Raw genomic sequence first — 23,508 nt, forward strand, 5'->3', positions numbered from 1 at the left:
TCCGGATCCACCCCTGGGTTTCAGGGACCGCCTGTCCCATTTTTCCCGTGCCTGGTCTCATATAACATCGGACCGCTGGGTCCTGCGCACGGTGGAATCAGGTTACACCCTCCAGTTCTCCTCGCTCCCTCCCTCCCACCCACCACCCCCGTCCCTCTTCAGGGACCCCTCTCACGAGCAACTCCTCATACAGGAGGTACAAACCCTCCTCGAGGCGGGGGCGGTGGAGGAGGTTCCTCTGAACTTCAGAGGAAGAGGGTTCTATTCCAGATACTTCCTCATCCCCAAAGCCAAAGGGGGCCTCCGTCCTATCCTGGATCTCCGCAAGCTGAACAAGCACTTGCAGAAGCCACGGTTCCATATGGTCTCCCTTGGTACCATCATCCCTTCCCTGGATCCGGGGGATTGGTACGCTGCCCTCGATATGAAAGACGCTTATTTTCACATTGCCATTCGCCGAGCTCATCGGCGTTTCCTGCGCTTCACTGTCCAACAGCGCCATTTCCAGTTCACGGTCTTGCCCTTCGGCCTTGCAACAGCCCCACGTGTCTTCACGAAATGCATGTCGGTGGTAGCCGCCTTTCTTCGAAAAAGACGGATGCGCGTCTACCCGTACCTGGACGATTGGCTCCTAGCGGGCCGATCAGAGGCAGAGGTCCGCGCCCATGTGACACTGGCATTGCAAGTATTCCGGGAACTCGGGCTGTTGGTCAATGTGCCCAAGTCATCGCTAATCCCCACACAGAGGCTGGATTTCATAGGGGCAACCCTGGACTCGGTAGAGGCACGGGCAAGTCTTCCCGTATCCCGATTCCTGGCTATCAAGGAGGCCGTAACCTCCGTTCAGCGATTCCCTACGACCACAGCCAGATGTTGCCTACAACTCCTGGGGCACATGGCAGCGTGCACGCACGTAGTCGAGCTCGCCCGTCTCCGGCTCCGACCGCTGCAGCTGTGGTTGGCTCAGGTATATCGCCCCAACAGAGACCCCTTGGACATGGTCGTCACAGTCCCGGCTCGGGTATCGGATGCCCTCAGTTGGTGGCTCAACCAGCAGCAGGTTTGCGCAGGGGTCCCATTCACCGCCCCACAACCGACTCTGACGCTAGTAACAGACGCGTCGGACCTGGGTTGGGGTGCGCACCTAGGGGACCAGCGCACTCAGGGTTGGTGGTCCAGGGAGGAGCGGCTGCTCCACATCAACCTGAAGGAGCTGAGAGCGGTTCGCCTCGCCTGCCAGACCTTTCACGCCACCATAAAAGGACACAGCGTGTCAGTTCTGACAGACAACACTACCGCGATGTTTTACATAAACAAGCAGGGCGGGTCCCGGTCCTCTCCCCTCTGCCGCGAGGCTCTCCTCCTCTGGGACTTCTGCATAGCCCATTCAGTACAACTTCGGGCGGCGTATCTCCCCGGGGTCCAGAACGGGCTGGCGGACCGTCTCAGTCGGTCCTACCTCAGGCATGAGTGGCGGCTGAGACGGGACGTCCTCCGGTCCATTTTCCTGAGGTGGGGGTTTCCCCAGGTAGATTTATTTGCCAGCAAAGACAACAGTCAGTGCCCGCAATTCTGCTCGTTTCAGGGTCACAGCCCAGGCTCAGTGGCAGACGCCTTTGCTATCCCATGGGGCGGGAGCCTGAAGTACGCCTTTCCCCCGTTCCCACTCATTCACAAGGTCCTCCTGAAGGTCCGCAGGGACAGGGCGACAGTCATCCTAATCGCCCCGGCGTGGCCACGCCAACACTGGTTCACAACTCTGGTGGAACTCTCCGTGACCTCTCCGATGGCCCTTCCCCTACATCACGACCTCATCACTCAGGATCGGGGTCACCTACTCCACCCGAACCTGTCATCGCTACATCTCACGGCATGGCTACTCTCTGGCTAAGTGGGGTGGAGCACAGGTGTTCACACGAGGTTCAGCAAATCCTACTTGGTAGTAGGAAACCCTCCACGAGGGCAGCCTACCTGGCTAAGTGGAAGCGCTTCTCCTTGTGGTGTGCGCCTCACCACTCGCAGCCTTTACAGGCCTCGATACCTCTGATCCTCGACTACTTGCTGCACCTCAAGCGTCAAGGCCTCGCCCCCGCTTCTATTAAGGTGCATCTGGCCGCCATTTCGGCGTTCCACCCTGGAGAATCGGGCAGATCCGTGTTCTCCAACCCCACGGTGGTCCGTTTCCTCAAGGGTCTGGAGCGGGTGTTCCCCTACTCGCGCCCTCCTATTCCCCCGTGGAACCTCAACCTGGTCCTCACAAAACTTATGGGACCGCCCTTTGAACCCCTGGCCTCTTGCTCCCTCACGCACCTTTCATGGAAGGTCGCGTTCCTCGTGGCCATTACCTCGGCTAGGAGGGTGTCCGAGTTGAGGGCCCTCACCTCGGAGCCCCCTTATACCATCTTTTACAAAGACAAAGTGCAGCTTAGGCCTCACCCTAAATTCCTCCCGAAGGTGGTTACGAATTTTCACATGGGGCAGGACATTTGTTTACCAGTATTCTTCCCTAAGCCCCATACGGACCCGAGCCATCGCAGCCTGCACACCCTGGATGTTCGGCGGGCGTTGGCCTTTTATCTGGACCGTACCCGACCTTTCCGTAAGTCGTCTCAGCTGTTCGTGGCCATTGCGGAGCGCATGAAGGGCCAACCGATTTCTACGCAACGCCTGTCGGCGTGGATAGTGCACTGCATACGTACGTGCTACGAGCTCGCCAACACGCCTGCTCCTCAGATCAGGGCTCACTCCACTAGAGCCCAGGCGTCCTCGACGGCCTTCTTGGCACAGGTCCCGCTCCAGGAGATCTGCAAGGCAGCCACCTGGTCGTCGGTGCATACCTTCACAGCACACTACGCGATCCACCATCAGACTAGAGATGATGCAGTGGTCGGCAAGGCGGTGCTGCAATCAATTATTCCTTGACTCCTACCCTCCTCCAACGGTAAGCTTGCGAGTCACCTAATGTGGAATGGACGTGAACAAGCACTCGAAGAAGAAAAGACGGTTACTTACCTTCTGTAACTGTTGTTCTTCGAGATGTGTTGTTCACGTCCATTCCACTTCCCACCCTCCTTCCCCTCTGTTGGAGTCACCGGCAAGAAGGAACTGAGGGAGGGTCGGGCCTGCAGGGATAAATATACGCGAGGGCGGGGCGCCGCTCTGGCGGGAAGGGGGACCCTGCGGGCCCGACGGGAGCCGCTGAGGGAAAAAAGTTCCGACGATTCGTGCACGCGGCGCGCGCACACCTAATGTGGAATGGACGTGAACAACACATCTCGAAGAACAACAGTCACAGAAGGTAAGTAACCGTCTTATACCTAACCATCATACAGTTCGCCTCCCTACTAATGCACATTTGTTCCTTACCTTATTTTTTCTAGATTTCTAATCTAAAGCAAATATATATTTTAATGAGGCTGTTTTTCTGCATTTTGTGTTCAAATGTTTTGTGTAGTTCTTTGGAAAATACACTTGTGTATCTCTCTCACACATCAAATTTGATTGCTCATCATAAAACAATCAGGAGCTTTGTACATGTATTGATTGCATACCTGGAAATCATGGTTTTGGCAGTAAAGCTCTTTAAATATCTTCAGTTTTCTAATCATTATGCAGGATCTGTTCTTTACCAAAATGTGCTCAAAACAGCATTTGCTTCAATTTTTCCATAGATTAGATTATTTTGACCTAATTTACTGTTTCCGAACTACCCTGGAGTAATGCAGTTCTCACCTGAGTTTCATTAATCAGATTTTTCATGCATTTGGTATTTTCAATAATGACAGGCTAAATTGATTGCATCTACCTTGTTTTTGTAGTTCTCTGTAAAGGACCTAGTTCATTGTTGTCACTAGACAAACAATAAATAGTGATGATAAATAGATCTGCAGAGTATCTTCCACCTGCTGTACTCCTTTCTAAGTTTTAATTTATTTTTAAAGAACTTTTGTCATAGCCTACTATAAAGATTCCAATTAAATCCCTGATTCGTGGTCTCATGAACAGTCTAATTTTGCATGTTACTAACTAACTTCTTAGGAGTTACCTTCACAACTAATGCTCTATGTAAATATTGTTTTAAACTGAACTAAGTTCCATTGAAATATGGGTGCAGGGTCAAACCCTAAATGAACTTCCTGGATAAGAATAATTTTGAGGCCAAAACAACATTCTTTTGGCTAATGCAGTGCTGATTGATGAAGAAGCAGAGGGTAACATTTTAAGCATTTACAAGAACAAGTTAATCATATTTATTTTTGCTAACTGAGTAGCAATACTGACAGACAGACCATCTTACTGCTGGAAATCCTACTAATAAAGAGTTCAATTATAGTTCTAACCAACTTTAGAAGCAAAGGAGTTAAAAGGATTAATTAGCTTTATTCCAGTCACTGGTTACATTGACAAACGAGAGAGTCATATAAATTATTTGGCACTACAGGTCACTTTAATTCTTCTTATTTCTATTTATTTGTTTATTACAATCGTATTTTTCATTGAGTTTAAGGTGAGTTTTTCAAAAGTGCTCAACAGTGGCCTAATTCTACAACTTAAGTCAATGGGAGCAAACTTTGGTTGCCATCAGTGTGAACAGACTTAAACCAGCATCAGCATTTATGAAAAATCATTCCTTTCAATATTTACTTATGGATATTTTGATTTCACTTATGAGATGTTTCCCTTATCTGAAAAGCTTTTGTATGTTGCTCTTTAAAGTGATGGTTCCTGTGACAGATCAACTTTAGCATGTCAGTAATTTCTTCTTAGAAGAAATCTTAAAATGAAGTTACTGAAATATTAGGTGAATGTCTCTTTAAAGAGCTGATTCCAAAGTATAACATTAGACTAGATATAGTAGACATTTTAAAAGGAGGTTAATTAGCATTCCAAAATGATGCGCGTAACCCAAAGGCAATTGCATTGGGGATGAAGTAAGTGAGGGCAGGTGCAGGAAGGACTAACTGTTAATTGTGTGATATACCTTCAAATGAACTTCTGAAGAAGTAAATTGTAAAGAGCATGCAAGAAAAATTAGAACCTAGAGATTTTTATCAAAAGCCTCAAGTTCAGTCCTGAATGGAATTGGCAAATAGACAACCGACATTGCATGAAAGATTGGCTGCTATATTACCTGGGTTGGGGCACCTGTCTAAATACTTTGGTGAGAGAGGAACAGATGGAGAGGTCACAGATAGAGAAATCAAAGCAACCTGAAAATGTTTACCTGAGGAGTGGGATGAATGACACACCTACTTTGAAACGAATGCGACAATGACTAAGAAGAAACTCCAAAGGTGGCATGTGCCTGGATCTTGTTGAGGAAGACTCTCTTAGTTGAGATTTGGAGGAGAAAAAAGCTGTGATGCTCCATAGGTATATAGGATTTTAGAAGAGCTAAATGAAGCCCGTCCCATAATGGATCATTAGGGGGCAAGGAGGCTTGGATGTTACTCCTGACCAGAGGCCCCTACAGAAGATACTGCTAGTGTTAAGTGCAGATTTGTATGACCTTTTAACTTCTTACAGCACAACAGAGCAAACAGCTGAGAAAGAGAGACTGGGTCTATTCTTTGTACATCAGCAACAGAATTGTATGCTAAACACTGATTGCAAGTACAATTACAAAAAGAACAGGAGTACTTGTGGCACCTTAGAGACTAACAAATTTATTTGAGCATAAGCTTTCGTGGGCTACAGCCCACTTCATCAGATGCATAGAATGGAACATATAGTAAGAAGATGTGTATATAGACATACAGAGAACATGAAAAGGTAGAAGTTGCCATACCAACTCTAAGAGGCTAATTAATTAAGATGAGCTATTATCAGCAGGAGAAAAAAAACTTTTGTAGTGATAATCAAGATGGCCCATACCAGACAGTTGACAAGAAGGTGTGAGGATATTTAACATGGGGAAATAAATTCAATTTGTGTAATAACCCAGCCACTCTCAGTCTCTATTCAAGCCCAAGTTAATGGTATCTAGTTTGCAAATTAATTCTAGTTCAGCAGTTTCTCATTGGAGTCTGTTTTTGAAGCTTTTCAGTTGCAAAATTGCTGCCTTTAAGTCTGTTACTGAGTGACCAGAGAGGCTGAAGTGTTCTCCTACTGGTTTTTGAATGTTATGATTCCTGATGTGAGATTTGTGTCCATTTATTCTTTTGCGTAGAGATTGTCCGGTTTGGCCAATGTACATTGCAGAGAGGCATTGCTGGCACATGATGGCATATATCAGATTGGTAGATGTGCAGGTGAACGAGCCCCTGATGGCGTGAACGCAATGGGATTTTCACAGGTGTAATGAAAAAACTAATTAGACCCATGGAACCATTAGTATTTGAGGTGATGCATGAGAGGGAAAAGACCCAGCTAGATATTTGTATTCCAGATTGTGTGGGCAAGACAGATAGTTAGAAAAAGTATATTTTATTTGTAAATTGAAAACACTTAGTCTGGAAATCATTAAGGGAAAATAAAAATAGAACCCATGTTTAGAGTCTCTTTTCTGAAAAGAACTACATTGATGTCTATTTGTTATTGTATAATTTAGAATTGTGTGAGAGACAAATAGCTTGTTAGATTCATTTCATTTTACTTCATGGAGATTTCTCTATATACTTATATATTTAGGTGAGTATATAAATATTCCATAGATACAGCAAGGATTGTCACTATTCATTCCTGTAAAATCTCATGAATAATAGACTTTGTAACTAGAGGAGCAGAAGGGCCCAAAGAACTGCTTCTGGGTATAATTAAATGAACATTAAATAATTTAATCTGTCAGATCTCACTTGCCTTGTGTTATTTGTAAAAGTAACGTGGGAGTAATTCTATATCCATTTCTTGATCTCCCCTCCTTCCCCATACAAAATGGGTATAATGACATGTACACTCTCCTCATCTAGGGCAATATATTTATTGATAGTAGACACGTGAACTTAACAAGTTCAAAGAAATGATTATTTGCACTTTTAACATATTTGCTTAGGTAAGGTTTTTAAACTATTATAGAATTTTTGGAGAGATTTTATAATATACTGTAAAAAGCCAGGTTTGCAGAATAGGTACTGAACAGTTACAGAAAGAAAACAGTATTAAGGCATTTCAAAACCTTCTACTTTAATTGAAGATTTCATTGTTCTGTAAAAGTTTACTAACCTTCTCCCAGTTATTATTTGTTTGGAGGTGATATAAGGAAAGACAGGAAAATAAACTTTTCATCTTCTGCTGACGTGCATGTGTTTATTGCAATAATTGCTCTGATTTACTGATGATGTAGATTGGCTGCAGTATCACCTTGAATCATTTGGTGCTTTTTTTTTTTTTAAATAAATTTTTACCCCCCCCCCCCAACACTCATTTTAATCCCCTGTAATTATTAAAGTTACAGTGATAGAGTTCATACAGAATAAAATAATTTATAATGTTTCTGTGGCTAGTTTTTTCTTTACTTTTAGTCTTGAAGGGATCATTTTAAAACATAAGAACAATCATACTAGGTCAGATCAATGGTCCATGTAACTCAGTATCCTAACTCGGAAAGTGATCAGGGTCAGACGCTTCAGAGAGAATGAACAGAGCAAATCAATTTTGAATGATCCATACTCTGTCATCCAGGCACAGCTTCTGACCATTGGTGATTTAGGGACACCGGGAGCGTGGGGTTGTGTCCCTGACCATCTTGATCCCTCTTGTCATTAATCATTAGTTTTTGTTTAGAGGAGAGGCGGAGTTATAGTAATCTAGTTTAGAACATCTGATATGACTTTTAAACAAAAAGCAAAAGCAGTTTTATCAACCAACTGTTTTTAAGCAGTAAACAAACTTTAGTTGCTGCTTTCATATGACTAACTGTTGAGGGTAGATTGAATTGCTCGTGAAGGACATTTGTATTTCCCAAGTGACTTGATCACTATTCTTGAATTATGTTCATAACCTCGTGTGTTTCTCAGTGACTGAAAATCTCACATAATAAAAGATATATACATGGGTGCCTTAGTTGTGCAAACTCTGGAAGGCTGTGAAAGAAAGCAAAGAAACCAGTGGTGAAGAAGCTGAAATACAGTTAATTCAAGAGCTGCCTTTGGGATGAGACCTCTCATAGATGAATTCTTATGCTCTGCAACTCTCTATTCCAGTTTATTCTACCTCCCTAGTGCCATGCAGCCTGATTGGACAACCCTGACTTCACATGGCCCTAAGAAGTGGAGAGGAATGAAAGATTTTATGATTAACTCACTAGACTAGGAATAAATAAGGAGACCTGGATTCTGTTTCTGGCAAATCATTTAATCTATCTGTTTCTCAGATCTCCATCTGTAAATTTTCCTCTCACACAAATGGTATTGCAGGAAGAACTAAATACATTAATGAATAAGGGAGTCTGATGGCCAGGAATATACACAGTCCTTCTTCAAATGTGAGAAGTGGTTATTGCCTCTTGCACTCCCTCATCTAAGAGTGAGTAATGCGTCTGGAATTTTAATTTAATTTAATTTAATTTAATTGTATTTATTTTTGCAATTAACAAATGAAAGCTTATTATTTACTTGTGTGTTTTTATCATTTCTGGTATCCCATAACTGTTTGTAAGTGACTGCATCTTATTTTCTAATTAGCACAATTTTACACTTATGGGAATAAAATCATAGGGTTCACAAGTACTTGCAACTGCCAAACTGATGATAATGCAGCAAGTGCCCAGCGAATGTGGTGTGAGAGATATTGCAACCCCATCCAGTACCTTTGGGGGACATTGTATTCAATATATGAATGTTCACATATGATTGTGTTCTACTGCGTGGGGGAGAGTTATCACATCTCCTACAGGAACTAAAAAAGAAGGGGGGGGGGGCTGATTAAGTCTAGTCACTGAGACTAAACAACTCTAGAGAGATGCCACCCCTGGGGTGGCCACAGATACTATTCAAGCTGGGTTTTCTAGAGACCAACAGACAAAGAAAGGGCTTCTGATTTAAATGGCTGGGTTTACACAGGCTTCTGGTTTCTTTATGATCCAACAAACCGACAGGGCGTTCTGTCCAAGGGAGGCCCCAATCTTTGCGAAAGGGTCGGAAAGACTTTTGCCTATTAAGATCCATAAGACTGATGAGTGACTCCTGGAACATTTATTATTTGCTTAAATCTTGTTGTTGTTTTTATTATGTTTTATCTATGATGCTTTTAATAGTAAATGTGCTTGCTTAAAAGGAACTGTGTGGTAACTCGTAATTACTGGGAATACACTGGAACATAGCCCTCGGAGAGAAAGCAATGCACAGGGACTGGCCTTTAGGCAGATTGGATTGCTGGGGATATCCCAGTGTAAGGCAGGGAGGTGCGCAGCCTTAAAAAAAAAAAAACAGTCAAGAAGGGACTGGTATAAGGGTTCCTGCCCAGAGATGGGTGATAGCTGGAGGCCTGAGACCTGATTGGGCACTCCTGGGGTGGAACCTGGGGGTGAGGAATATCCTGAAACTGTGACAGAAAGAATAAAAGCAATGACAATATGGTGACACAAGATCATAGCCCATAGGCACTCAGAGAAGTGAAGCCCATGACAGACAATTTCAGCAGGTTGCCAACTCGGTATATAAAACTATATAAAATACATCTGTTTCAAGTGGGCACAGAAATCCAGACTCATCTTATTCTTTTCCATAAGGTTCCCTTGAGTGCACATTTTTTGGTATTGGTACATGGGTCCAAGTTATTTTCAGCCTGTCGGGTAATGTTTCCATGTATTGATGTAATTGTTCTCTTGTAGGCTAGGTGCTGAGCATTCTGGCACAGATTCAGCAAAGTACTTCATCTGCTTAACTTTAAATGAGTAGTCCCACTGAAGTCTCTGGGACTACTCACATTTAAAGTGAAGCATGCGCAAAACTGCTTTGCTGGATCAGGGCCACAGTGCTCAGCACCTTGCAGGATTGAGCCCTAGGTGTACGCCCAATCCATTCATTAACAGTTTATGTAATCTGTCCTGGCCAACTTCCATGTATTGATACATTTGAAGGCTTGGGAGATGTAGTCAAAGGGAGGAGTCCATAGTATATTGATCAATTTGATAAAAAGAATATTATTAGCTACTAAATCTGGATTCCACTAGCCTATGCAACATCCTATCTGTGGAACTTTGATTTTTTTTGTTGAACGTTGCCCTCTGTTAATTCAGTGGAATTGTAAGAGTGTTGTTCCTATGGCATGTTAGAGCCACGGGATATTATTTGAGCTGGTGGTTCTGTAAAATCGCATCACTTCATTGTGAGATGATTTACAGCAAGCTGTGATTCAAAGGAGTGGACAAGAGAGTAAAAAGATGCTGCTGCAGTTCTGTTTTCCACTTCTTTGAAAAAATAACAGGGAAATAATAAACAGGAGAATTAGAGACACCATTGGAGAGAGAAGACGACGTTAGAAACATATTGGATCATAAAAGTTAGTGATGGGGAGGAAAATGGAAACTACGATAAATGCATATGTGATGCTGGCAAACCAGCAGTCAGGTTAGGATCAGCAGGCCAAGTAACCTGTGTATGAACCTTAGAGGTTTGTCAAGTGGCATTGCAATTGGAATCAGGACAATTCACTTGGGGGGGGGGTATGAAAGAGATGTTAAAAGGGGTTAATAGAGTAGGCCCGTTCATTTGTGTTGATAAGAAATCAAGGAAGATGCTGTGTGTATATTTGTCTGTCTGTATCCTGTAACTCTAATTACCTTAAATATGCAACCAGGGCTTTGGAGCTGTGCTCCGGCTATGCTCCAACTCATGGCAAAAACTTGCAGCTCCACTGCTCCGGAGCTGCTCCACACTCCAGCTCCAGGCTCCGCTCCAAAGCCCCGTTAAATGCAACTATACTCAATTGTCATTAGATCAAAGGTCTGTATTTAGCATTTGGTTGTGTATTCACAAAATGTGTATATACTGCATGAATCAAATGAATATTGTCTTCAGCTTATCTATCCCTGTTATAATGAATGACCGATAATTGCTTTGTGTAAATCAATATAGCTGGATTACTTGTGTATGCATAGGAAATAGAATCTCAAGGAGTGGGTCGTTGTGGGCTCAACAATGAGGAATCTTTGGACACATGCTGTGCTCAAAACACTTGCCAGCCTGTTTCAGCTATAAAAGAAAAAGCTGGGGCATGTGCTATCTCTGGTCTGCTGAACTTTAACAGGGAAAGTTTGAGCTATTGGACATAAATCTCCAAGTAATTACTTGGGATGCCCTGAAAGAGTCATGACAAGACTCTAATAGACTCTACCTCTAAGCTGCTCTCTCTGTGTGTGTGTGTGTGTGTGTGTGTGTGTGTGTGTGTGTGTGTGTATCTATCTATCTATCTATCTATCTATCTATCTATCTGTGGTATATGTCAGTGCTTTTTACTTGGTCCATTGCTGTCAAATACAGTATATCTAATTTTGGTAGATTCACTTTCTCTTTAAACTCTCTATTGTGTATGTAATACCCAAAGCAAGCTAGGCACTTTGCAGATGAGTTTCATTCTGTCATAAAGACCTTACTATCTTAATAGACAGAATGTAGAAGAATGTTTATGGGGAATATGAGGGGTGCAGTATATGAGAGCTTTAGTACTGAAGTTTACCAAGCTTTTTTAATTATATTAAAATTATATTTTCATTTATATTTTTAATTGTATTAAAATCTAAAGTTAACTAACTCTACCTTTCCATAGGCTTGTTTTGTTTTGTTGCATTGTAACCTCTTCTGCATATGTAATCCTTTCCTCTATCTTGAGTCTTATCTTTTCCTTTCATGTTGTGAATACTTAGCCTGCTCCCAGCTGCTTCTATCGAGTTCATTCTTGCTGTTCCTGCTGTTTGTGGAAGGTCTGGAGGGAGACACCACTGGAGCCTGAAGATGATAATTAATTTCATCACTGCTTTTCATTTTGGTGCCTAATGATGGGATATGTACTGTTTCTGAGACAAACCCTTTGCTGGATTTTCTGAACTATAAATATGGGGCCAGATCCTTGGCAGGTGTAAATCAGTGTGCACTAGCTTATGCCCGATTTTACTAGGTGGGGATCTGGCCCATCACATAGACTAAAGAAACCTTTTTGGTTTTCGGGTACATACAATATGTGTAGTATATGCTTTACGCATATTGCAGTATTCATCCATTTGTAGTAACCGTCAACCTTGTTTAGCTGTTTTAGTTGAAATGGTACTAATAGGGTCAAGCTAAGGTCAAATAGCCTCGGTTCAGTTAAAATTTGTCCATTAAGAAAATTTTGGAGTGCAGAGCATTAATGTGTAGAGCAAAAAAAATCTTTCTGTTGGTGTGTATTCTGCTTAGAAGAGTAATCGTGCTATTGTTTCACAGAAATGGTAACTAATTATGATCTCTTGTGGGAGTACAGCTTGGCTGTGGGTGACAGTTTATATGTATACTAGCTTTTCTAAAGAGAAAAAAAAGTTTAACTTCAATTTGTACATGAGCTGTTCGCCAACTTAATTGCAATATTCAAATATCCTAATTGAATAGGGGAATTTTTTTTTTGAGGGGAATTTTCAGCAGTGGGACAGGGGCTAACTCTCTAGGTGTGAAGGGAAAAAAGGTTCTCTAGCTGTGGGTGGTGTGGTATTAAAACACTAATTAGGTGCTGATTGTGCAGTTAGCAAAACTTTTCAGTTCTCAAGTGTATTAAACTGTTAAATGAAATGGGTATGAAAAGCTGTACTTGCAAATTGTAAGAGTCTCCATAATAAGTGGCCAATATTTCCTTCTCTATAAAGGGATGTCATAAAGATGACTGGCATTAATTATTCTGATAGTTGGTGAGGATAGAACACAAAGTAATAGACTGAAACTGTAGCAGAAGTAATTTAGCTTAAATATTAGGAAAAAATTCACTAAGTTAGGAGTGTTGTGAAATTATTGTTGGCGCTATTCAAGAAAGTCAAATACTTATTTACAGGGATAGTTAGAAACAATAAAATGAAACATGATACGAGGCAGGGATTTAGATTGGATGAACCCAAGACCTTGATCCTGCATTAGGATCTGCTAGCATGCATGGGCACTTGCATCCCTGCCAAGTTTCACTGACTTATTATTAGGAATTATTAGGAAATGCCACATCCACCAGCTTCTCATCTCTGGCGACATTTTCCCCTAACCCTGGCCCCTCCCTTCCACCCAACATCTTCACTTCCTTCAGCTGCCCCTACCAGCATCTCTGCCCCTCTCATGCCACTCTTCCCAACCTCTTGCTGCCCCCACCTTCCCTTCTCTTGCTCTCTTTGGAACACTCACTCCGTCTCTAAAAAAGATCACAGCCATCCACAAACTGTTCCTGCCTTGCCCTCTCCCACTCCTGGATCTCAGAGAGAAAATAGATCCTTCGGTGTCACTGGCTCTGCAGCTGTCCTCTCTTGGAGGCCTCTTCTTTTCTCATTCTCCCTGCCCTGGATCAGACTGTGGTCGGGGTGCTGGGCATCTGCTCTCTTGTTCCTACTGCTTCCAACTCTTCCTTCTTCCCCCTCCCAGCTTTCTTCTTTTGAACAATAGTATATCCAACTTTCCTCTCCTCTCTCCCTCCATGTTTCTGTCATCTACTGTGCATCTACTTCCTACCCCATCAGCCTTCCTTTCTGACTTGGACTCCTGTCACTCTCTTCCTCTTCCTCATCTCCTACACTTAACTTCAGTCTCTTCAGCTTCCATGTTGATGACACATCTGTAAAAAGCAACAGAGGGTCCTGTGGCACCTTTAAGACTAACAGAAGTATTGGGAGCATAAGCTTTCGTGGGTAAGAACCTCACTTCTTCAGATGACACATCTGTTTTCTTAGCTGCACGTCTCCTCACTCCGACCTCTACATTTGACCTGCAGCCCTTGTTCAACTCTTCCATTCACCAAAAAGGCTGTTAACTTGACATGGTCTTCACCAAACGCTGCACATGTGCGTTCTCTCTCGCAGAGTCCCCCATCTCTGACCATCACCTGATCTCTTTCAGCATCACCCATTAGTGCTACGGTGACCAGATGTCCCAATTTTATAGGGACAGTCCCGATTTTGGGGTCTTTTTCTTATATAGGCTCCACACCCCCCGTCCCGATTTTTCACACTTGCTGTCTGGTCACCCTAATTAGTGCCCTTTCTCATGCTCCTTTCAAACCGGACTACATCAATGCAAACTAGAAACCTTTTGGGTCACGCCCACAGTTTCCACACAGGGGAGTTACAATGCAGCACTTTGGTGCTCACTGCTATTCACAGCCCCATTGTCCGAACTGTGGTACAGTGCAGACATAGCGTAAGTGTTTGTATATAGACAAGCCTTGAGATACAGCCTTTTGATTTTATTTGCTTTTTCAGCTTTGACGTGTCTTTTGGGGGAGTTTCAGGATTACAGTAAAGCTTGGGCTGGTGAGACCATTCATCATACATGTATGACTGGCAGTGAGTATAAGTCCATTTGGCCATGTTATTCTGTTCAGATCTAGAAAACTAATTCTAAGAATTTCCCAGTTGGTTTTCAATTTCTAGCATTGTAATTATTGGTCTGTCAGAACTAGACAGTTTGCTCCCCTTTCTTTGGATTCCAAGCTCAGGACATATGGTTTCTTCTAATGTTTATTTAACTATTACATTACAGAGTGGCAATGATATTGACCCTTGCTAGTCTTCTGTTGTTTGTAATAAACAATATTGCTTTTTTTTAAATATAATTTTTTTTCTGGTTTGGGCATGTTGTGGATGTGCTAGTTGTCTCTCATGCAGAATTGCCAATACCAAAAGCACTGCTTCTCAATGACCACCTAGATACAAAGTTTCTGATTGATTCATTTTGGGATGAAATGGAAGAAGGGGCAACAGCTGACAAACTTTGTAACCCAAAGCCCACATAAATCCATTATTTTATACATTATTTAGTTTTCTCTTTTGTATGTGTGTTTTTAAATGGTTTAAAAAGTGATATCAGAGCAAATTATTGTGTAATTTAGCACTTCTACTTAAAATATCTATAGATATTTCATCATAAATGACTTATATTATTTACCCACAATTTAATAGTTTTTCCTCTGGGCTATTAAAATATTTGCTATATAGTCAATCATGTTTTAGTTATGTGAAGAAAAAATATTTTAATTATTATGGTTTAAGTACACTCATTTTGAACTGTTTTATTTGTTTTCAGTGTTATGTAATTCATGCACATAAAGAAAAATAGCCTTTTCTCCAGAGTAGATAACTGATTAGATTGTGTTCCCTTTAAATTGACTACTTGATTTGTAGTAGTTTAATTTGTAATATGAATAGTTTACTATCTGCTCAGCGACACTTGGATTTTTAAATGTTGCTAAAATGTTTTGCAGTTTCTCATTGCTATTTTTGCAAAATGATTCCTGCAAAACATAAATATATCCAAATCGACAATGTTATTTGCCCTCTCACATTTAAAAGTGAAACGTGTCTTTTGCAGATAAGAATGCTGGTGCTTCATTGATGTCTGCGTATAATTGTTAGATTTTCATTTGGCTAGATTATTAGCAATGCCTTTCCAATACAAACAGCCACTATGAGGAAAGTGCTCCCAGCTTAACCTGCTGGTTCTACACTGGGGCTGGTTCATGTGAAACTTAAGAACAGGTTAGTTTGGGGTGTTTTTTTTTTTTTCCACGATAAGCACCAGAAATGTTTCATGGCTTAGAATTGCCCACACTTGTATATCTGCCAAAAATTGATCTTGTATTCTCTGTGCTATTGCTATTGGAAAAACATTTAAGAAATGTAAGACTTAAAATATAAGCACCATTTTTTGAATTATTATTTATATTACGGTAGAGATTAAAGGCTCCATCTGAAACTGGAGTAATGCTTTCAACAGCATACATTTTATTTCATATGCAGAAAAATATTCTTCCTCTTTGCTTCTCATTTCCCTGTATTTCCTTGTCTCTGTATCCGCCAGGATTTCTGTCCCTAATCCAACCCCTGAATCCTGTATCCTCTACCTTTCCATGCTTTCTCATTTTTGTTCTTAGCAAAATGATCGTGTACAACCCCTAGTGCGCTGTGTGTGTGTAACAGTCTAACTCACTTTTCTTCTTCATTCTCCATGTCCCCAAATCCATGGGTGATGAGTCAACTCACCTTTTCTCTTCTTTAAACTTTGCCCCCTCTCTCTGGAGTGCTACATAAACATGATGATTCAACTCAATGTATTGTGGATAATTCAACTTCCTCTCCCTATTTCCTTGATCAGATGGGAATGGGAGGGACACTTGCTTTCTGAACTAGGGAAATGTTTTAGCCTCTCACACCTATTTTAAATTGAGTGAAATGTTTGCTGGGTTACATTTTGGTTTTTGGTGGGTGGGAGATGTTTCCGTGATACAAAGGAAATAAGATTTTATTAAGGGAAAGTAAGGATAAAATGAGAAAGGAGGAGGAAAGAGAGATGGATGAGGAGAAAGAGACGCCAGCCAGCCATGACTGTAGTAGGGCATGGCACAAAAGGATATTAGGGAGAGGGGAATAAAATCCATTTTGTGGGATTTCAACAAAAATAAGGTGGAGAACCAGATGTATAGGTCTTTGCTACTCAGGATTTCCTTCTTATTCTACTATCTCTATTTGGGTTACATAAATCCTTTCATCATAGTTGGGACACTGAAATGGGGTTTTCCCTATAAATTTTTCAGTATAATTAACCCTAAAAAAAGCAATTTTCCAAAAGATGTTTTACTTAGTGACTTAATGTTCCTCTTCTACTTTCTCTTTTCAGGATTGTACAGTATATGAAACAGAGAATAAAATTCTTCATGTGGTGAGTAGTCCTTGGATTTCTATAAACACACATCTCTACTGTGTAACACCTATGACTTTATCTTTTCTTTTCCTAGCAGTAGTGTCTGTGGTGAGAGTGAACTAATTTGGGCACGTTGCATCATTTTTAATAACCAGCAACATGGGGAATCATTAGCAAATAGAGATATGCCTGAAGCAGGACGCTGGATCTGAATACTCCTCATGTTAGAGAAGCTTGCATCTCAATTCAAACTCTGATTTGGGCCCATCTCTGCTGATAGGCAACAGATATTAAAATGTGGTTATGGTCACAGAAATGGCTATGTAAAAATGACATTTGACTCAACAAATCTGCTCTCTAGGCATACACAGTAACATCTGTTTATTTCAATGAAAAAGTTTAAAGTTTATACTACTTTTTACTCCTGTTACCACTGCAGACCTAATAAAACTATGGGAGAATGAACCTACTCCTCCTGGCTCATGTGTCATTAGCAGAAATGCTTACTAAGTTCCACTTGCATAATCTTTATTGCTGTTGATAATACGTCTGACTTTGTGTTTGAAGGGCTGCTCAATGGAGGGGTGAGGAGACAAAAAATGTGAGCAAAGTTTTTCTGGAAATTATTGAGTCAATGAACGTGGAACCCTAATATAAGATATTTAATTGCTTGTCAGACTGACTGTATTTTGGTAGGTATTGAGTTAATACTGACCATGTTTCTAAAGTCAGCCACAAATAGTGCTGTTCCTGAGAGCAAGTAATTAATTGGTTTAATTTACAATGTACTTTTTATTTCACTGGTCAGATAGACTTTCATACCTATTCTTTATGCTACTCAAGTAAATTATCTTCATTTCTACTTCGTTGGATATGAAGCTTTACAGAAGATTTTCTATAAATATTTTTTTTAATGCTCCCAAATCAAATGCCTAGCAAGCGCAATTCTTTAGGCTGCTGACACTTTTGATTTTACAATAACTGCAGAACAAAAAAGTCTCCTTGAATTCTTCAGTTGCACTGACATTTTTCCCCTATGAGACAAAAAGTATTAGCATTTGTAGTAAGCCTGACTTTGTCATCTTTGACTGACTGATCTCTACAAGCATTTAAATAATGAAGTTTTTAATGGTGCAGCCTTGGCAAAATGTTGAAATGCTGCATGTTGGAACTGTTCTTCTTCGAGTGCTTGCACATGTCCATTCCAATGTAGGTGTGTGCGTGCCCTGAGCACAGTTGCTGGATTATTTTTCCTTAGTGGTATCCATCGGATACCTCTGGTGCCGCACACTCATTGCACCAGTATGAAGGGCCCTGCCGACCCCGTGCCCCTTCAGTTCCTTCTTACCGCTTGTGACAGTTGCTGGAACTTCCCTCATTGCTCAGGCAATTTCTCCCACTGGTTTTTCTTCTCTTTCTCATGAGTGAGTAGTAGTTTTAGTAGTTAGTGAGTTTTGGACGCCTCTACCCTTGGTTGGAGAGGCTTGTCCACTCCCTGGTGCCAGGGTATGTCTCGGTCACCAGGCTTCAAGATCTGCGCTTCCTGTGGCAAGTCAATGCCCTTGAGCAACCCGCACTCAAACTGTCTCAGGTGCCTAGGGGAAGCTCATTGGAAAGACTGTTGCCAGATCTGCAGGGACTTCAGACCCCGCACCAGGAAAGACCGGGAGGCGAGGTTGAAGGTCTTCCTCCGGGAGGCAGCCATAAGACCAGCATCGGAGCCAGGTTCAGACTCAGCACCAAACACTTCAGCTTTGGTGTGGAATGCTCCTCCCACCAGTCGAGAGTCCTGGCACTGATCCTCCTACCTGATGCCCTAAGAAGAAGCACTGTAAGCACCAGGAGAAGAGTCGTTCCCCAGTGTCAAAAGGAGATCCGTGTCGGGCTGCTCTCCCTCTCCTGCACTACAGCAGCCACCTCTGCCAGCCTCGGTATCCTCATAGGCTCCGCTAACTCCGGCATGGGAAGTGCCATCCTCCAGCAGACAGCGTACCAGTCAGTTTGCGGTACTGTCAACTCCAGAGGCATTTGTGGCTGCTTGAGACCTACTCACTCTCCCAGTCCCGGGGTCCCCGGAGATTCAGGACTCGGCACCGCCAGTACCTATGAGCGGCAGAGAGACGTTCCCCAGCTTACGGCCACCCTTATGGTAGCCTTAGCTTGGACCTCTCCATGGCGCCGTTTGCTGGCACCAAGAGGGTTGGCACCGCCTTGGTCTCCCAGGTGCAGCTCGTCTTCATCATTGGAGTCCGAAGAGGGACCCTACTCTCACCACCATCAGGATAGCCAGCACTACTTCCTGCTCTGTTCCTACCCTGCTGTTGCCTCTGAACACTTGGCCTCCGGGACCGTGGGGACCAGCACCCATGCAATGGCCTTTTTGGAACCTCGGGGGGTTTTCCCTGGGCCAGGGTGCCGTTTCAGGGTGTTTGTATTCTGTGGCCTCGGAAAGTAGGGCACCTCCGGTACTATGTCGCGAGACCCCCAACCTTGATTCTGGTGCTGAACCTCAAGAGGCGGTCCCACAGGTCTCGTTCGAAACAGAGGAAGAGGCGGAGGACCCTCAACCAGCCTTAGCCTCTTCCTCCTCATCCCCAGATGAGGCAGTGATGGATACTGATGTGTCCTCACCTCAAGATGACCATAAGACCTACCAGGACTAATTGAAGTGGGTGGTCTTGAACTTGGGTATCCGAGCCAAAATGCTCAAAGAGATGACACACGGTTTACTGGACATTTTGTCAGCAGCAGGTCCCTCAAGTGTGGCTCTACCCCTTAATGAGACGATCATGGACTCTGGCCGACCCCTGCTTCCCTTCCTCCTAGGGCTAAAAGGGCAGAGCGCAAATACTGCACACTAGCCAAAGGGTATGAATTTCAGTTTTCACTCTCTCGTCCAGGGTCCCTAGTGGTGGTGGCCGTCAATGAGAGGGACTGTCAAGGTCAAGTGGGCCCCGTACCCAAGGCAAAGTTCCCCCAAAAGCTGGACTTGTTGGATAGGTTTGGAAAAGGGGTAACTGGGTAACTAGATCCAGAACTGAAGGGATTGAGATGGCATACTTGAGCGTTTTGTAAAAACGAGCGCTTCAAGCTGTCCAAGGGCCTGGGCAGATTGTGTCAGCCCTGAGGAGGAGGTTGGTGGATGGGGTCTATGTCTGAAACCTTTGTAATAGGTCGAAAAACCTGTTAGACAGATGGGCTACATCTCCGAATAGCAAACTAGCAAGCTTTGCTAGGTCTCTATGATTTTAAGATGTAAAATTTTAAGAACATGCTCCCCCAAGACGCCAGACAGGAGTTCTCTTCATTAGTTGAAGAGGGAAGACATTAGCCTGAGTCTCCCTGCAGGTAGCCTTGGATGCTGCCAGTTCTGTGACCAGATAGATGGCCATGGCTGTTAACATGCGCAGAAGCTCCTGGTTACAGTCTTCGGGATTTCCTCAGCAGGTATAGCAAACCTTCCAGGATCTCCCATTTGAAGGGCCCTCCCTCTTTTCAGAGCAAATGGACGCCAAACTCCACGCACTTAAGGACTCCAGGGCGACCCTAAAATCTCTGGGTTTTATACATAGGCAGTGTCCAGAAAACACTACAGGCCTCAACAGATAGGACGCTGTTTCACGCAGCCTACCAGGCAAGACCAGTGGAAGAGGAAGAACAAAGCTTTCAGGCATAGACCCCATCCACCAACCTCCTCCTCAGGGCTGACACAATCTCCCCCAGGCCCTCGGGCAGCTTGAAGCACTTGTTTTTACAAAACGCTCAAGTACGACATCTCAATCCCTTCCGTTCTGGACCTAGTTACCCTAGTTACCCCTTTTCCAACCAACTCTGCCATTTCCTCAATGCCTGAACCCACATTACCTTGGACCCTTCAATTTTTATCCACCCACCAGCTCTCCACCCCCCGTCCTCCTTCAGGGACCCTTCTCACAAGCAACTATTGGAACAAAAAGTCCAATCCCTCCTTCGGGTGGGAGCCATGGCAGAGGTTCCACATCATCTAAGAGGAAAGGGATTTTATTCCCTTTACTTCCTAATTCCAAAAGCTGAGGTGGGGCGTCTCAGACCGATCCTAGACCAGCCTGATTTCAACCACTATCACAAGAGCTTGAAGTATGTCTCCTTGGCTTCTATCATACCTCTGCTCAGTCCATGGGATTGGTATGCCGCCCTTGATCTAAAGGATGCATACTTCCACATATCGATTTTTCTAAGCCATAGAAGGTTCCTAAGATTTGTTGTGAACCAGTTCTCAGTTCTCTCGTTTGGCCTGTCTGCCGTCCCATGGATCTTCACCAAATGTCTGGCAGTAGTAGTGACTTTCCTCAGGAGAAAAGGAGTTCATATATTCCCATATCTTGACAACTGGCTAATCAGTTGGAATCCAACATCCATCTCATCCGATTGACCTTTTGGGCCTTAGGTCTACTAACAGACTATCAGAAATCCACCCTTCTTCCTGTACAAAGGATAGAGTTCATAGGGGTGGTTCTTGACTCTGTACGGGTAAGACCTTACTTCTAGAGGATTGTTTTCACTCAGTCTCGAACATAAGTTCCCTTTAGACACATCTGGCCACCACAGTCTGGATATGCTTGAGCCTTCTGGGCCACATGGCATCATGCACATATGTGGTGCAACACACAAGGCTATGTGTCAGTCCTCTCTAGGAGTGGCTGGCCACAGTATATTCACCCTTGCAACACCACCAGGTCCTTGATTCGCTGACTGGTGAACCAAAGCACAGTTTGTGCAGGAGTACCTTTTTCAAGGCCCCAACTGTTGGTGTCCTTGGTCTCTGATGCCTAGGCATTGGGTTGGGGAGCCCACTTAAGGCCCCTCAGGACTCCAGGTCTGTGGTCAATATCAGGGAACTCAGGGTGGTCCACCCCACATTACAGACAAGACGGTTTCAGTTCTCATGGACAATACAACCGCCATTTATTACATCAACAGGCAGGGCAGAATGCGTTCTTCCCCCTTATGTCAGGAGGCAGTCTGGCTGTGGGAGTTCTGCATCACACACTCAATTTATCTAGAAACATCTTACCTGCCAGGAGCACAGAACCAACTCACGGATCGCCTCAGCAGGTCCTTCTCCACTCACCACAAGTGGTCGCTTCGACCGGACATTGCAAGGGACATCTTCCAAAGGTGGGGGACTCCCCTTATAGACCTCATTGCTACCCATGGCAACAGAAAATGCCATCAGTTTTGCTTCCTGCAGGGCCGCAGCCTGGGCTCTCCTATGGACACCTTCCTGTTAGCATGGTCAACTCACCTGTATTATGCCTTTCCCCCCAGTCAATTGATACACAAAGTTCTGCTGAAGATCAAGGAGGACTGAGCATGGGTCATCCTCATAGCCTTGGCATGGCCCAGACAGCACTGGTTCACCACCCTGTCAAGCCTTTCAGTGGAGATCCCAATCCGGCTTCTGCTATATTGGGACTTGATCTCCCAAGACCATAGTTGGCTGCTCCATGTGAACCTCAGCTCTCTTCATCTGACGGCCTGAAACCTCCGTGGCTAAATCCTGAAGAGCAAGCTTGCTCACAGCAGGTCCGTAGAATTTTAATAGGCAGTAGAAAACCCTCCACCAGGATGACTTATCTAGCAAACTGGAAATGATTCTCCACCTGGTCTTTCCAGTGCGGCGTTCCTCTTGCACAGTCCTCATTGCAACTTATTTTGGAGTACCTTCTGCTCTTGAAACAGCAAGGTCTGGCCTTCTCCTCAATCAAAGTCCACCTGGAAGCCATTTCAGCTTTGCATCCTAAGATTGCAAAAGATCGATCTTTTCGCATGATATGGTAATCAGTTTTCTCAAAGGCCTGGAGTGAGAAGGCCTGGAGTGAGTGTACCTTCAGGTAAAGGAGCCGATCCCTCCTTGGTGCCTAAACCTCATCCTGTCAAAGTTTACAGGCACACCCTTCAAGCCTCTAGCAACATGCTCGCTGTTGTACCTCTTCTGGAAAGTGGCCTTCTTAGTGGCCATCACTTCAGCCAGGAGGGTTTCGGAGAGCTGACCCTTCACATCAGGACCCACAAATACAATCTTCTTCAAAGATAAAGTGCAGCTGCACTTGCATCCAAAGTTCCTCCCGAAAGTAGTCTCACAATTCCACTGCAGCCAACCAATTTTTCTACCAGTATCCTGCCCTAAGCTGCATGTGAATAGGGAGGAACAGCGCCTACACTCCTTGGATGTTAGATGGGCCTTGGCATTTTATATTCAAAGGCCCAAAACCATTCCACAAATCACCTCAGCTATTTATAATGATAGCAGAGAGAATAAAGGGACCCTCCATCTCTGCCCCGAGGATTCCATCTTGGATTACATTATGTATCCAGGCATGTTACAAACTCACGAGAGTTCCTCCTCTGGCTAACCTGACTGCTCATTCCACAAGATCTTGGGCATCTTCGGCTGCTTTCTTAGCGCAAGTTCCTATTCAAGATACCTGCAGGGCAGCAACCTGGTCCTGGGTGCACAAATTCTCAGCGCACTATGGCATTACCCAACAGGCCAGAGACAATGCCAGCTTTGGCCATGCAGTCTTCCAGTCAGCTTGTACTTGAACTCCAAGCCCATCTCCTGTACAACTGTTTGTGAGTCGCCTACATTGGAATGGACATGTGCAAGCACTTGAAGATGAAAAAACTGTTAGTAACCTTTCTGTAACTGTTGTTCTTTGAGCTGTGTTGC

At 43.7% G+C, this 23,508-nt stretch overlaps 1 protein-coding gene across 2 annotated transcripts in view; it reads left to right on the forward strand.

Annotated features, from left to right (window-relative positions):
• LOC113406244 (connector enhancer of kinase suppressor of ras 2-like) overlaps positions 1 to 23,508 on the forward strand; it is a 357,746-nt gene that overhangs the window by 114,708 nt on the left and 219,530 nt on the right. For both annotated transcript variants that reach the window (XM_026649850.2, XM_026649851.2), the window contains exon 5: positions 16,773 to 16,814. In XM_026649850.2, coding sequence (XP_026505635.1) covers positions 16,773 to 16,814 — 42 coding nt within the window. The remainder of the gene's footprint in view (positions 1 to 16,772; positions 16,815 to 23,508) is intronic.

The sequence above is a fragment of the Terrapene carolina genome, unplaced genomic scaffold (genome assembly GCF_002925995.2).
Source record: "Terrapene carolina triunguis isolate 2854851 unplaced genomic scaffold, T_m_triunguis-2.0 Scaffold23, whole genome shotgun sequence".
Classification (NCBI taxonomy): domain Eukaryota; kingdom Metazoa; phylum Chordata; order Testudines; family Emydidae; genus Terrapene; species Terrapene triunguis.